The 16,130-nt window shown below is 40.1% G+C and overlaps 1 protein-coding gene across 11 annotated transcripts in view; it reads right to left on the bottom strand.

The window, feature by feature from the left end:
• C5H1orf87 (chromosome 5 C1orf87 homolog) overlaps positions 1-13,590 on the bottom strand; it is a 78,505-nt gene extending 64,915 nt beyond the window's left edge. For 8 of the 11 annotated variants that reach the window (XM_038537356.1, XM_038537366.1, XM_038537365.1 and 5 more), the window contains exons 1-2: positions 13,454-13,568; positions 12,281-12,480 (exon numbers count right to left, since the gene is read on the bottom strand). In XM_038537356.1, coding sequence (XP_038393284.1) covers positions 12,281-12,387 — 107 coding nt within the window. In that variant the 5' untranslated portion in view covers positions 12,388-12,480; positions 13,454-13,568. Of the gene's footprint in view, positions 1-12,280; positions 12,481-13,453 lie in introns of those variants that run through there. The other 3 variants (XM_038537357.1, XM_038537358.1, XM_038537364.1) reach the window with 3 other exon arrangements.
• Between the last annotated feature and the right edge of the window lie 2,540 nt (positions 13,591-16,130).

Below are 16,130 nucleotides of genomic sequence, written 5' to 3'. Positions count from 1 at the left end.
ATAAAAATATAAAATGGGACTGGGGAGGATGGTGCAGCTGAAACTCTCACTAAACTCCATGGGGAAGCTGAAATGTGAAGTCTGTGCTAATGTAGCAAATGTTATTGTGACGAAGTGTGAGGGGTTTTTTTTTTTTTCCTTTTTCTTTCTCTCTCTTTTTTTTTTTTTAAATGCCAGAGAGCCGTGCCTCGTATTATTATCATAGAAAGTTAGTCTTCAGAAAGATTTTTAAAGTGCTGAACTCCCAAACCTATGCCCGAATCATATCTTTGTCATTGGAATTATGAGCTAACATTTTAAATGCTTATATGTCTCAGACACCACATACACATTTACATAAATTCTTTCATGTTATCCTAATAATCCTGAAAAATAGGTATGATTATCACTATTGTGCAGATGAAAAAATGATGATCAGGAAGGTTAAGTACATTACTCAGGCCATCTTGCAAACAGAGATCTTAGACTCATGGCCAGATCTACGTGGCTCTAAAGCATATACCCCATTTTCCACATTACTCCTCACTTTTATGCCCATATGTACAAAATGTTTAAAACAATAGTATTTTTATTCTCTTTTAAAGTGTTAATAAAAAAGAACATATATAAAGGCATCTTGTCTGGGTTATTTAATATACAAAATTAGTAACCCACCCAATCAACAATTGTTCTTTGTATGATGTACTTTTAGCTTTTAGAAAATGATATCCCAACACACCTACTCTTCTGCATCCTTCTTTCTCCACTTATATGCATTTCTACAGCATGAGAAACATATTTATACCATGGTGGATGTTTTCTTCTATCTGACTTGTCTTTCAGCTATGCATTACTACCTCATTGGTCAGTGTTATATTGGGCATCCAATGGACTGTTTTGTCTTTAAATTTATGAAAAATAGTGTGATAACTGAAAAAATAGAGTATGCGTAAAGAATATCATAGAGGAATTTCAAACCAAATTTGCTTAAGGAAAAGGTGGAAATGATTCCATGAAGGTGTTGGCTGAGAGAAAGAGGCTAGAAAGCAACCAAAAGCATTTGTTTGAGGTCTTGAGGGATTGCAATCTTGGAGACACAAAGTTGACAAAAAAATTTTTTTTTTTTTTAAGATTTTATTTATTCATGAGAGACACAGAGAGAGGCAGAGACACAGGCAGAGTGAGAAGCAATGCTCCCTGTGGGGGGACATGCAGGACTCAATCCTAGAACCCTGGGATCATGACCTGGGCCAAAGGCAGACGCTCAACCACTAAACCACGCAGGTGCCTCAGAGTTGACCAAAATGGAAACTGTGCTCCAAATTATAAGCAGAGAGTGCAGGTTTCCAGAGGCAAAACCCACAAGATTACATAACTTGTTGTGAAGGAATTATGACTGGTGCTGAGAGAGTTAAAGTAAGACACAGTGGCTCTTTAGTTGGTAGATAATATATGTTATCTGTTTCAGTCCAAAGCAGGAGGATGTGTCCCAGGAGGTGGCGGAGGTGCACTGTTTAGTTGCAACTGACAAAAGTCAGAAGTCCATGGTGTTTCAAATATTGAAACAGGAGACAGTGTACAGGCCTTGCTTCCTCAATATCCTCTCCTTCCTGTTTTGAGTGATTCTCTTAGAAATGCTTACTTCATTTTGGAATGTTCTTTCACAAAGGAACTACCTATAAAATGAAGAATACTCCAGATTGGATGAAGTGCTTGTGTTGGGAGAAAATGACAGTGATTTCTAACCTTTGAACTTCAGACCACCTAAGGTGGGTGATAATCATGCAGGGTGCTGGATAATAAAACACAAACTTGGAGAACACTGAGCTCATTGAATTGGAATTTCTGAAAACAGGACGAGAAAATTTGTATCCTTAGCAAACGTCAGATGATTCCTAGGTACACTAAAGTTTGAGAAACAGCAGCATAGAGAGTGAAAAAGAAAGTCTTTTTCATAATTGTGCCAAATCTGTGCATAGTTATAAGCAGTATAGTATAGTGGTTGAGGACATGAGCTATCTGTTCCATGGACCTGATTTTGAACCCTAGCTGCAGATGTGATTTGACTTTGGCACGTTATTTCACATCTCTAATTTTCAGTTTCTTATCTGTGGGGTTAGAAAAATAATCCTTATCAAAATAAGATGTATAAAATATTTACCACTGAACCTGGTTTTCAGTCAACCCTTGACAAATGGTAATTTTGTGTTAGCCATAAAGTAGAGTACTATCATCCTTTTTAAACACCTCCCTCATCACCCGAGTACAGAAGGGATGCATTCATTTGGAACCTCAGAACTTTCTTTATAGGCAAAACTAAAGTTCAAAAGATCACAGTTTTGTAGTACACAAGAACTGAGAAAAATTTCTTTAAATAGGTAAAAAGAGAAATCATGTAATCTAACTGACTACCTTGCAATTTACTAGTAGCAGTGAATACAAGTTCTAGAAATCACCCACTTAAAAAAATAAAGCAGATTAATTAGTATCAAAATCTGCTCTGATTAAGCAGAATTCTTCAGAATTACTTTTTAAAATTTTACAGAAAAAAAAAAAACCCAAAGCATTGTCTCATCATGATGTCCTCAAGTGGATTTTACCCAGGAGTTTTGCAGACTATGCTGCTTTTAAATCTTTGAGCCAGCCTTTATCAGCTTGAAATTTAATGTCCTTTGCACTGCCTTCTAGCCTGTTTTGCTTTTGCAAGTCTAAGCAAAGTGATTGTGCAACTGGCTCACCTTTCCCCCAATTATCTCAGCACTTTAAGGCACAGTTTCTGAGCCAGGACTTCTGTCCATATTGTGAGAGGATGCATCACAAACAGTTCTCTCTCTGGACCATCCTCTGGGTACATCCACATGGTCTATAGGAATGAGGAGTAATAATTCTTGCTATGTTATTTTGTTTAATTAGGTTGAACTAAATCAGGGTATCAGGAGGTCGTAGATTTAAAAAGTGTACCATAGGGAAGGAAGAGAGGGATGAATAGATGGAGCACGGGATTTTTAGGGCAATATCATACAGAAAATACTCTGTATGATATTATGATAACAGATACATATCATTATACATTTGTCCAAACTCTTAGACTATAAGACACCAAGGGTGAACCCTAATGTAAACTATAGACTTGAGATGATTATGCTGTGTCAATGTGAGTTCATCAACTGTAATAAATGTATTGTTCTGGTGGAGGATGTAGATAACGGGGGAGACCCTGAATAAGTGCGGGGCAGGGGTGGATGTGGCACCTCTGTACCTTCCTCTCGATTTTGCTGTGAATCTCAAACTACTCTAAAAAATTTAAGTTCTAAAAAAAAGTGTACTATACAAATATAAATCCGTGCTTTCTCAAAATTATAAGTGGTTAAACTCAAAGTGGCAAGGTATTACATGACCTCTTTATAGAAAATTTCCAGATAGGCACACCAGAACTTGTTTTGTTTTGCTTTTAAACCAAACTAGGATTATATTATTTTATAATCTCTTAAAAGAATTTCCAGTCCACGGTATAATGCAGATATTGTTACACATCGATACTTCTATCTCCGTGAGGACATCTGAAATGTCTAAAGAGTATTTCACTGCATGCATGTACAAAAGTTTATTTATTTTTATTTTTTTAATTTTTATTTATTTATGATAGTCACACAGAGAGAGAGAGAGGCAGAGACACAGGCAGAGGGAGAGGCAGAGACACAGGCAGAGGGAGAAGCAGGCTCCATGCACCGGGAGCCGGATGTGGGATTCGATCCCTGGTCTCCAGGATCGCGCCCTGGGCCAAAGGCAGGCGCTAAACCGCTGCGCCACCCAGGGATCCCTATAAGGGTTTATTTAACTAGTCCTATATTGTGGAACATTTACTGTTCCACAATTTCTACTAAATTAAATATTGCTGCCCTACTGGATGTGTTCCTTTGCTGCTAGCTCCTTGCCTTCTTCCTCACCCCAGGAAGCTGCTCTGTGTGGAGTAATGATCTGCTCTCAAGCCTTCTGATTGTGGCTGGTTTGGGCCAAAGCATAGCCCTGGCAGGAGATGGCTCTGTCCCTACAACATTGCCCTAAGCTCCTTGAGTTTCTTGCTCAGAGGTCACTACATGTCCCAAGGTGCCCTGAGCGGCAGAGTTTTCCCTCCTCAGTGACATTCCCCTCTTCCCATTTCCGCAGACTGAGGGCTGGTCACACTTTGCCTCTGCTAGTGGTTCGTGCACCACACCTTGGATTTCTCTTACTCTTCTAAACAAACCCTTCTCGAATCATCCTAATCTGAATTATGTAAGCTGTTTTCTACTGGACCCGGGCTTGTACATTATTATGTAAATTTCTGAAATCAAACCATATATCCATCTATAATTGTTTCTACAGAATTGATTGATTCATAGATAGAGATCTTATGCCAAGAGTATACACACTTTTTAAAAGTTTTTATTTAAATTTTAGTTAATTAAAATATTGATTTCAGTTGTTTCTACAGAATTGATTCATAGATACAGAGCTTATGCAAAGTACATACACTTTTTTAAAGGTTTTATTTAAATTCTAGCTAGTTAACATATTGGCTTCAGGAGTAGAATTTAGGGATTCATCACTTACATATAACACCCAGTTATATCACCATAAAGTACGTGCACTTTTAAGGCTTATGATAAGTATACTTAAAAACCAATACCATATGAGTACTCTTTTTTCTAAATCCTTGTCAACCCTGGATATTTCCATTATAAAAAATATTTCTAATTTTTATTGGTAAAAATAATGCTTCGTTGCTGATTAATTTTTTTAGTACCATTCAGACTGAATCTCCCCCACCCTCATCAGACACATATTTAGTGTTTATTTTTATTTCTTCTTTTTTGACTTTCCCATCTACATCTTCTACTGTTTTATGAAAGTGGGCTGTTCGTCCTTTTCTTATCGATTTGCAGGAGCTCTTTATACAGTAAGAGGATTAATTTTTCTCCTGTTATGTATGTTGTAAATAGTGTTTTGCTTTTCCCGTTTACTTTTTATTCTATTTTTTAATATAGAATTTCAAATGGTAAAGTAACAACTTTTAACTAATAGCCACAATATTTAGAATTGATAGGCACCTATTCTTTTTTATAACACTGCTTTCACATAATGCCATATACTCTTACTGAAAGTTTTATGCTTATGCTTTGTGCTAGAGGCATAGGTCTAAAGTAGTATCTCATGCTTCTTTATACTCCTCACAGTGCCAATAATAATAATAATAATAATAATAATAACAAATATTATTAACAACCCAAATAATAAACAACCCATTGTAGGAGATTAATAAACAGCTTCCTGTAGTAAAAAAGACATGAGAGAAGTATGATTTTAACATAATACGCCATCGCTTTGAACTTGTGAAAGTAGACATAATAGTGTGTGCTCTGATGTTGCTCTGCTTTAAGGAAAGACTGAGTTCATGGATATTAAGGTATGTAGATTACATAGCAAGCAAAGCAAAAGACAAAGATGAGGTATTCTGATCAGTTATTTCTTTTTTATGAAGAGTAAGTAGGTACTTGAATTCTTAAATCACAAAGTTTTATCCAGGTTTTACATAGAGACTATAACTGGTCATTGCTACAATCTCCTGCATGGATTACCATAATGACTCCCTAAATGGTGTTCTCTTTTTTTACCCATGTCTCTCCCAATTTATTCTCCACAGAGTAGTCAGAACCATTCTTTAGAAAGAATTTTTGATTGTGACTTCTGGTGCTTGCAACTTTCCAATCCCTTTCCATTTTACGTAGAACAAATCCTAAATTCCTACCATGGCCCACAGGGCCAGTGATGGCCTCTGGTGGCCTCTCTGACCTCATTTCCTATCCCTCTTCCCCTTGTTCACTCTACTACACCATCATTGGCTTCCTTGCTCCACCCTAAATATGCCAGGAGGCTTTCTATTTGCTGTTCCCTCTGCCCATAATGCTCTTTCCTCAGGGATTTGCATGGTTTATGCTCTGGGCATCTGCGGAAGCGCCAGGATCATGGTGAACACCTGTAGTGTCATTGGTACACCCTGAACCTCCTGGGCAGGATAGCAGTAGTGACGTGGGTGCCCTGATCTCTGGGTACTATACTGGAAAGCCATGTTCTGTCACTCCTTATGAAGTGTGCATAAGGCAGCCTAACACAAAAAATCTGCTTGGGCTCCAGGTGGTCAATTTAGGTGCTGTTTGTAGCAGGTGCTGTGTCTAGCAGTTGCCGGGAGAGCCAGATGTCTAATATTTGGAGAGCTGTGGGAAGTTGCAGCCTCTTCTTTTGAGACAGGAGCAGGAAGAAGAAACTAGAACTACTAGTTTTATGGAAAGTTGGAGTCTGGCGAGCCACGGCCACCAGGATGAAGTTGGGCCAACCCCAGCCAGCTCACTGCTAACTAACCATGGATAATTCTCACTGGAGAATTCTGGCTCATGTCTCAGTTCAAATGCCGCTTGCTCAAACAGGCCTTCTGGGAACACCCTCTGTGACCCATTACACCCTCAGGACTTCCTCTATTTTTCCTCATGGCATTATGCTCACTTGAACAGTCATTACTCAGATGCTTGCCATGTGTCTCCCATCGTTAGAAATTTAGGTATACTGCTGTATTCTCAAGGCTTGACACTCACTAAGTACTCAATTAATGTTGTGGAAAGGATGTCGATGGAATTTCATATATGCATTAATTTCTAAAACTGTTAAAATTAGCACTTTTTAAAAGTTCAAGAAAGGAAAAAAATAATGTATTAAGAAGAAGGGGTTTGGGGTATCAAAAATGACAGAAGATGCACTCCAAGATAATCATGTGGGAAAATACCAAAACTTTGTACTTCTAAGCTATAAATATCAACACACATTATTACAGATATTCGCTACCCTTTCCCATAAAAGTTTGCAGCCAGCTTCCCCTGTACTTAACAATACTCTACCAACAGTAGAATGAATTGCTTTGGGTCATTGATTCTTGGCATTGGAAGGAACTATAGAGGCCAACTTTATTCACTGGAAGCATCTCTACTCACAGGCATTTCTTGAAATGGACTCAAGTCCTCTTTTATTTAAAACTCAATCTTCAGATTCTAGAAATGTTCCCCTATGCCACATTTCACACCCCAGATCTTCCATTATACTACACCTTTAGCACCCACACTTTTAGTGTGCCAGGGTCCCTCCTAAAATGTGGCGTGCAGAAGAAAGTACAGTACTGCATAGGTGGCATACACAGTTAGTTCTGAATACATTGGGCCTCCCACATCCCTCTCTGTGGATACTTTCAGCTCATGCTGAGCACAAACAGAAATGTAAAGAGGAAAACACTCCATTTTATCCTCTACTCTCTACTACTACCACACCAAATGTGTGTGGGTTTCCCCATACCAAGCAATTCTTCAACACCAGCTGGGTATCCCTATAATTCAGTTCAATTCTGAAGCTACCTACCTAGAGCACAGACCCTACAGGTTAAGGGCTCAGTCCCACAAGACTGTCCCCTCCCCTTCAGACATCAATCCCAAGTCCAGGTTATTATAACCTGTATTTCTGATAGACCCAGTATAAATCTGGATTCTCACAACCCCCTTCTCAGGTTTGATTTGCTAGAGCAGCTCATAGAACTCAGGAAAACAGTTTACTTACCAGATTGCTAATTTATTATAAAAAAATATGTTAGGAGTGGCCAAATAGAAAGGATGCATAGGACTAGGTAGGTGGGAAAGGGCGTGGAACATCTGTGCCCTCTCCAGGCACACCACCCTCCCAGCACATAGACATGTGCAGCAACCCGGAAATTATCTGAACCCCATACTTTTGAGATTTTTAGGGAGGCTTCATCATATAGTTATGCTCAATCATAAACTCAATCTCCAGCCCCTCCCCCTTTTTCAGAGGATGGAGGGTAGGGTTGAAAGTTCAAAGGTTTTTTTGTTTGTTTGTTTTGTTTTGTTTTTTAAGTTCAAAGTTTTTAATCATGGCTTGGTCCTTCTGGTGACCAGCCTCCATCCTGAAGCAGCCCAGAGCCCATTGAGAATATACTCATGGGAACAGAGACATCTCATCACCCAGGAAATCCCAAGGGATTTAGGAGCTTTGTATCAGGAACCAGGATCAAAGACCAAATATTAGGTCAAGAGATGTACCTGGTGCTCTTACCTGTTAGGAAACTGCAAGGGTTTTAGGGATTCTGTGCCAGGAATTGGGAGCAGAAACCAATAGATATATTTTCTATTATTTCACAAGTAAAACACAAACATTTATTCCATATAAGCATTTACATGTACTCTCTAAAGACAGACTTTGCATCCATCTCCATTGGATTAATTTTGTCAGTTTTAGCTCAAACCGTCCCTGCCAAGGCATTCCAGCATTCTTCTACCTACATGTTTCCTGAAGTGATCTGTCTTCCTTCAGTTATGGATTAAAAAATGCTGACTGGGGCACTTGGGTGGCTCAGTGGTTGAGCAACTGCCTTTGACTCAGATCATGATCCCAGGGTCCTGGGATTGAGTCCCACATCGGGCTCTATGGAGGGAGCCTGCTCTTCCCTCTGTGTCCCTGCCTCTCTCTCTCTCTGTGTCTCTCATGAATAAGTAAATAAAATCTTTAAAAATATTGTTGACTAAAAACAGGGTCACATAGATCCTCTCAACCTCCCCACCTCCAATATGCCATGTTGACATTAATTGTTCAGTCACCACCATGTTAGCATCATCTGGTTTTAGTCAACATGAACCAACTCCTAGTGACCATCACTTTCGTGTTTTGTTTTCACAACTAATATATTTAATTCTTTGGCCTACAGTTTTACCAGGGATTGCCCACAGGCCTCAGGTTTTGTGGTTTTATTACACACTTTTATCTCCTTATAGAAAAATGGGAATACTTGTCTCCTGTCCATTGGCCTTGTCTTCCTCTCCATGAGCTATCAAACAGTACCCCTCAGGGTTCCATGGTAACATATAATGCTACTTTAGCAACATAGGCTTTAGACATGGATTTAAAGCAACCAAGTATTGTCTTTCTAGATCTTTATTTTTCTTGGCATCTATTGTGCTCTAGGCCATTTATTAGGCTTTCAATGTGTATAAGACTTTGTACTCAGTGGTGAGGGTACAGTGGTACACACAGGATTTACAGCTAAATGGAGGAGACAAAAATGCACAGGAAATGGTCATAGAGCGTAACAGTCCCTTAATGGTGTTACAGGAGCCCACAGGGTAAAGTCCTAACCTCCAGGACTTCAGAGCTATTTGGAAATAGGGTGATTGTAGATGTAATTAGTTAAACTGAAGTCATATTAGAATAGGAGGGCCCCTAATCCAATTGACTGGTGTTCTTATAGAAAGGGGAAATTTGTACACAGACGTATATACAGGAAAACTGCCATGTGAATCTTATGGGTTATGCACCATGAGCCACAGAACTACCAGAATCAGGGAGATAGACCTAGAAGCTCTCCTTCCTGGGTAGCTTCAGACTCAGACAGAGCACAGTTGTACCAACACCTTGATTTCAGACTTCTAGCCTCCAGAACTGTGAGACAATACATTTCTGTATTGTCTAGGGTACTCAGTTTGTGGAACTTTGATACAGCAGCCCTAGAAAATTAATACACTGATTTTACACCTTGAAGATCACATTCAGGTCTGACATACCATTCCATCCTCTCCACATATCCTACAGTAAATCTGAACTAAATGTGCTTACACAGGAAGATTTCTGTTTTCCATCCATTATTAGTTTGTGATTTTTCTTTTTAGAGATTTCTTCCCCTTTTTGGCGTTCAACTCGTTTCTTACATAGATATTTTACTAATGGACTCAACAGATTCCACCCCAAGAAAAAGCCCTCTTGAGACCCAGGCTGAAAGCTATAGATGTAGTCCAACTACAATGCTTCAGAGGCAGATTATGGGACATATATGACTTGATAATGGTGATCCTTCTGAGAATCACTTATTTTTGAACAATATAGCAATATTTTAGCAAAGCATGTTAGTAGTCCTATGTCATTCCAGCAACAGTAATATCAAACCCATAGAAAACAGAAATAAAACAACCTACCTTAATTTTTTTAAACATTTTTTCCCCACAGTTGTCATAGAAGTAACAACTGTGTCTTTTATTTCACAGTTTATGTACCTAATCTAATGTATTTTTGTATTTCCTGGACTGTGAAGTTAAAAGAATAAAGAGAAAAAATAAAAGGCACCTTTTTATAAGACAAAGGAATTTTTCCCTATATAAAAGGACAAGGACACGCCCCTAGCATCCCCTTTAGGAACATGTTAGACAATGATTCCCCTGGAAAAAAGAAGGGATTTGGAATGAAAGGGGCTAAACAAAGAACCCCAGAGGGGAATGGAATTAGTAGAGTAGTAATACCGTCTTCTGGGTGGGAGGAGAACTGAGCAGGGCATCCAAACTGATCCTAGTACTTTCCTTGCCAACCATGAGCATTTGGTAGGAGATCTTATAATTATGATTATTATAAGATTATATCACAGTATCTTAGTTTTCTCATCTACAAAACAGAGGCAAACTGCCTCTCAGACATAGAATATAAAAGGGATTGCAAGCATTGCATAGAATGGGATTTGATTTTTTTATTAAATGTCTTGTATCCCTGGAAAGATATGGTTTAGTCCTAATAGCAGAACCACTGATTGAACATGTTGAATATACTACTAGGCACTGGAAAGGTGTTTTGCCTACTTTTTCTCATCTGGTTTTCACAACAACCCTCCTAGGTCCATGTGTTTTAGCCTTACTTGAGAGATAGGAGAATCTGAGGCCAGAGATATTAACTTTCTTAATGTCAAAAGGCCAGGAAGGCACAGAGGCAGGATTCAAATTCACATCTCTCAGCTCTGTAGGGATCCCAGATGCAGGACCCCTGTGCCAGAACAGACATTACTACTTGATTACAGCACTCACTTTGGTATTTCTCTGGGCTGACAGTACTGATGGTGGGAAGTTTAACCAATTTGCCCTCCTAAGGCCTGTGCTCCCTAATCCTGATAACCTCATCTTCAGAGATTCTAATTCAGTAGGTCTTGGGTTGGACCCCAAATCTTTATTCTTAAGGATTTTCCAGTTGTTTCTGATGACAGGTTTTATAACCACTACTTTCTGCACCTATGTTCTGTGAGGCCAGGTCTTTTCTGTTTGTCTATTTGTTTGATCTGTGGGTTTCTGAAATAAAAGCAAAAGCTCTTAGGAGGGGAAGGCAACTATTGACTGCTGCTGTTTATGGAATGACTACTAGATGAAAAGTGGGTTGGGATCCCCGGGTGGCTCAGCGGTTTAGCGCCTGCCTTCAGCCCAGGGAGTGATCCTGGAGTCCCAGGATCGAGTTCCATGTCAGGCTCCCTGCATGGAGCCTGCTTCTCCTTCTGCCCGTCTCTCTCTCTCTCTCTCTGTGTGGGTGTCTCTCATGAATAAATAAAATATTTTAAAAAAATAAAAAATAAATAAAAGTGGGTCTAGGGACACCTGGGTGGCTCAGTGATTAAGCGTCTGCCTTTGGCTCAGGTCATGATCCTGGGGTCCTGGGATCGAATCTCTCATTGGGCTCCTTGCAGGGAACCTACTTCTACCTCTGCTTATGTCTCTGCCTTTCTCTGTCTGTGTCTCTCATGAATACATAAATAAAATCTTTCAAGAAAAAAAAAAGAAAGGCGGGTCTAGTGCCTCTTTTTTCTTTTCTGAACACTGGAAAGAAGACCTAGTCATACCCTTCTGTGCCAAGTATCTGGTGAATTTTAGAGATACTTGAGTGTCCTCCCTCAAATGTGACTGTGATGAGCTTGAAGAAAGAAAGACCTCTTAGCTATTCTCTGAGAAGTCTTTGTTTGGAGGAGTATAGACTATAAACAAGAGTAAGTAAAAATCTTATAATTTATGATTTATTATTAATCCCACTCCTCTAATTCATAACAAATTGACTAACACTATTCCTCCTCCCTCCCCAAAATCACTACATGTAGTAGATTACAAACGTGATGAGAAGCAGCAGCAATACCCCATTAATAGTTATAAATGTCTCAATGCTTATATTCCTCATCTATTTGGAAAATCTGCCTAAGTAATTAAAGAGTAAGAGGAATTAAAAAGATGAAAAATATCAGGAAAACAGTGCGCATGGAAGTTATCAACACTATTTTACTTCTACTATTACTTTTTAATGACTTTATTTTCCATGGACAACAGTTTAAAAATGTTAATTTCTAGATTAAAAAAAAAAAAAAGCCCCAGACTTCATTATCTTCCCAGCAAAGCAGATATTTTTCAAACAGTAAACTTACATCTTTGGCTTCTCCGAGAGGTACCGGAAGTGTTTGCTTCCAATGATTTTCACCACTGTCTCAGACATTGCTTCTGATCCACGGGGAGTCTTCCCAACAGAAGACATGCTTTTTCTCAAAGTCCTTTAAAATACTTGGGTTGGAAAATAAGTAACTCTTTTTTCCTCTTGATTTCCCATTAGTCAATTTAGCATCCTCGTCTATATTAACAAAAACAATAGCAGGACCAAATGCTATTTGGTCTTACCTCACTTGACATTCTTAATAAAGACATGAGTAAGATATTTTTAATTACTATTATCATTCTTGTTTTAACTTTGAGAGAACAGGCAATATGTAGTTCTGTAATTTACTCAGTAGCATAGAATCAGTATTTAGCAGAACTGGGAATCCCACTCAAGAGGTTTGCAAAACAGGTCTACTGAGCCATTTGGAAACTCTACCTTCCTGATACCAGATTGGATTCTTTGGAGGTCAGAGAGGAAACCAGGGCTTTAGTATATGAAGATCTTATATTCAGCTCTCATGCTCAGTTTCCCTTTTTACAAAACCGGGATAATTCCAGTTCTACTTCCTGGGATTTAGGGAATCCAGTAAGATAATGCATCTGAAAGAGTGCTGTACATAGGAAAGAGGGAATTTTGTTGTTTTTGCTGATGCGTGTTTCTGTAATAATCCAGCGAATCTGAAATTGAGATCCTGTACTAGATAAATACTGGGTGTTTACACAGGTTTGATGCCAAGGGCAACTTAGAAGTTCTATAAACCTGGCCCCAGGCTGATCACTTTCTTTCAGAGCCTCTCACAGATTGAAAGCTCTTCAGAGATCATTCTAATCCAAATGCTGGCTTTACAGATTGGTACACCGAGGCCCAGAAAGGGTGTATCATTTGACCAAGCTCACACAGCGAGTGGAACCAGCCCCTTTTCTAGTATTCTGGTCTGAAGTAGACCAGCTCTTCCCAGTACCCCAGCTTCACTTAGCGTGTGGTCCGCACTAAAGAAAGACCTGCTAGGAGAGGATAGCCCTACCCAGCGGGACCTGCAACCTCTTGGAAGCAGTCTGGAAACTTCAAGGGCCACAGTTCGTGATGGTGGGGTCCCTTCTCTTCCCAGCAGGTGCGTGTCTGTACTGAGCCCTTTCTTGGGATAGAACAGAAGGGTTGGCCTTACCGCCGAGGCAGCGTTTCCCACCCGGGCAGCTCAGGAGTACTCGGTCAGTGCTCTCCCCTGGATCGAGCCCCGCGGCGGCCTGCGGGGAGCAGGGCGGGCGATTGGAGCCCAGGAGTCGGGCCAATCACAGGGCCCGGCTCGTGGGCGGGGCTGTTCCCCCGGGTTGCTAAGGACGCAGAGGCTGTTGCTGGGCGGGGGACCAAGTTTCCATCCCTGTCCAGGTGGCTGGGGCCTCCTCCGCGGGCGCCGGGAGAAGAGTAGCAGTGTGCTCAAATCTGTGTTTTGGAGGTTCTCCAAGATCTCTGAGCTTTTTTAAATTTATTTTTAATTTATTTTTTATTTTTTAGCTCATCTCGCTCACCTGTGTTGCCACGCATGTCCTGCTCTTTCCCTTAAGCTTCATTTCCCTTGGTGAGATTGGCACGTGGTTGGAATCTTGCCCCTGTAGGTTTAAATCCAGCCCCTTCCACTGTATGGGTTTGGATAAATCTCTTCTTTTCCCTGAGGTTCAATTTCCTTATCTGTACAATGAGGAAGAGTAATAACACAGACGTAAAGATAAGTCGGGGATGAAATGAAATGAGAGTATAAAAAAATAATTTTATGCCAGATCACTCATTTGAGCCAGACAACTATTACTGTAAGTTAAAAATGACCAATAGCATAATTTTACTTATTTAATAAAGATTTAAAAAGTAAGGCTTGGGGGTGTTGAGTAATTACCCAAGGCCCCACCAAGGCAATTGACAGATCCCCGATTTGAATATACTCCTACACCTCCCGAATTAACAGCAATTTTATTATGTTAGAAGACTTCAGCAAGCATGGGTAAAGACTTCAAATTGACTCCAAAATGGTGTTAACTATTTCCAGCAGCAGCAACCCCAGCATCCATACGGCCTGCCTCCTGCCCTCTGGCTGCACTGTGTTTTGTGGTTTACTATATCACCTACTTGCATATGTGATGTGATACACTCAGCTCCCCTCTAGGGCTTGCTCTCCCGTGGGCAAGACACACTGGCACATTCTGTGATATGCAAAGTACCTTGGTGTAGAGGAAAGGGGACAGCTCCCTATTTATTCTTCCAGCCCAGCTTCACATTGTCACTAGATCAGTCCTCTTAAGCTACACTAGATAAGCCCCGTCTAGTCCAATGTCTCAAAGGATTCTGATCAGCCATAGAGGTTGTCTGTGGTTTCAAAGTCTTCTGTGCCCTATCCTCAGGCTAGATCTCTAGGTGGATCTCCCACTACTTCTCCCAGGCTTGCTATACTCCATCCAACCCAGTATACTAACTGACCTGAATCTGTCTTTTATTTTTCAGCCTCTGTACCTTATTCATTCTGTTCTCTCTGTATAAGACCCTTCCGTTTGCTCTTTTTTTTTTTTTTAGGTTCAAAAAAATTATAATTTTTGTACACCGTTTGCTCATTGTGTCCACCTGCAATCCATTCTTTAAGTTCCATCTCAAATGGTCAACAGTATGTACCTGGGAATCAGATACCTTGGGTTCAAATTCTAGCTGTGCTAATTCAAAGTGATCTTTGGCAAATCACTTAAAACCTTTGTGCCTCAGTTTCTTCTTTTATAAAATGAGAATGACTTTTTGTAAAGATTGAGTTATATGAGTAATGGCTTAGAATAATGGCTGACATATAATGAGAAATATAAATGTTTGCTATCATCATTATTATAATTATCTGTCGAGAAGCCAAGTCAGATCCCAGAAGCTGAAAATGGTTTCTCTGTTCTCTGTATAATTTGTGGTTTCTCTCTTTTATAAAATGTGTCTTTCTTTGCCTGATAGTTGACTATCTGTTTGCATTGGTTGCCATACCTTCCTGGACCATGTCTGTGGTAGGCTGAATAAAGCCCCTCCCCCCCCAGACATCCATGCCCTAATCCTTAAAATCTGTTCATATTATCTTCTGTGGCAAAAGAGACGTGGCAGATGTGATTAAGTTAAGAATCTTGAGATGGGGAGATTATCCTGGATTATCCAGGTTGGTCTTAAATATAATTGCAAGTGTCCTTGGAAGAGGGAGGTAGAAGGATGTTTGACTACCAAAGAGGAAGGAGGAGATATGACCATAGAAGCAAGAGGTTAGAATGATTTAAAGAAGGGATTTGGGCCAAGAAATGCAAGTGGCCCCCAGAAGCTAGAAAAGGAAAAAAAAAATTCTTCTGGAGGCTCTGGAAGGACCAAGACCCTGCTAACTCCTTGACTTTAGCCCAGTGAGACTGATTTTGGGCATCTGGCCTCCAAAACTCCAAGAGAATAAAGTTGTATTGTCATTACCTGCCAAGTTTGTGATAATTGACAGCAGCCATAGGAAACAAATGCAATGCTTGAAGGACCCACTTCTTCAAAGAACTGATTGCACTCTATGGCTTAAGTAGGCCAGAATTTTATTTTTTAAGATTTTATTTATTTATTCATGAGAGACACGGGGGGCGGGGGGGCGGCGGGCAGAAACACAGGCAGAGGGAGACGCAGGCTCCCTGCAGGGAGCCCAACATGGGACTCGATCCCAGGACTCCAGGATCATGCCCTGGGCCAAAGGCAGGCACCAAACCACTAAGCCACCCAGTTAGCCCAGGCCAGAATTCTTATTGATGACCAATGTATAGGTGTTGGGTGAAAACGAAGCCTTCTATCTGTTGGGGTCTCTAAAG

The sequence above is a fragment of the Canis lupus genome, chromosome 5, assembly GCF_011100685.1.
Source record: "Canis lupus familiaris isolate Mischka breed German Shepherd chromosome 5, alternate assembly UU_Cfam_GSD_1.0, whole genome shotgun sequence".
NCBI classification, from domain to species: Eukaryota; Metazoa; Chordata; class Mammalia; order Carnivora; family Canidae; genus Canis; species Canis lupus.
The sequence above is the reverse complement of the archived record's forward strand: the minus strand, read 5'-3'. Positions and strand labels throughout refer to the sequence as shown.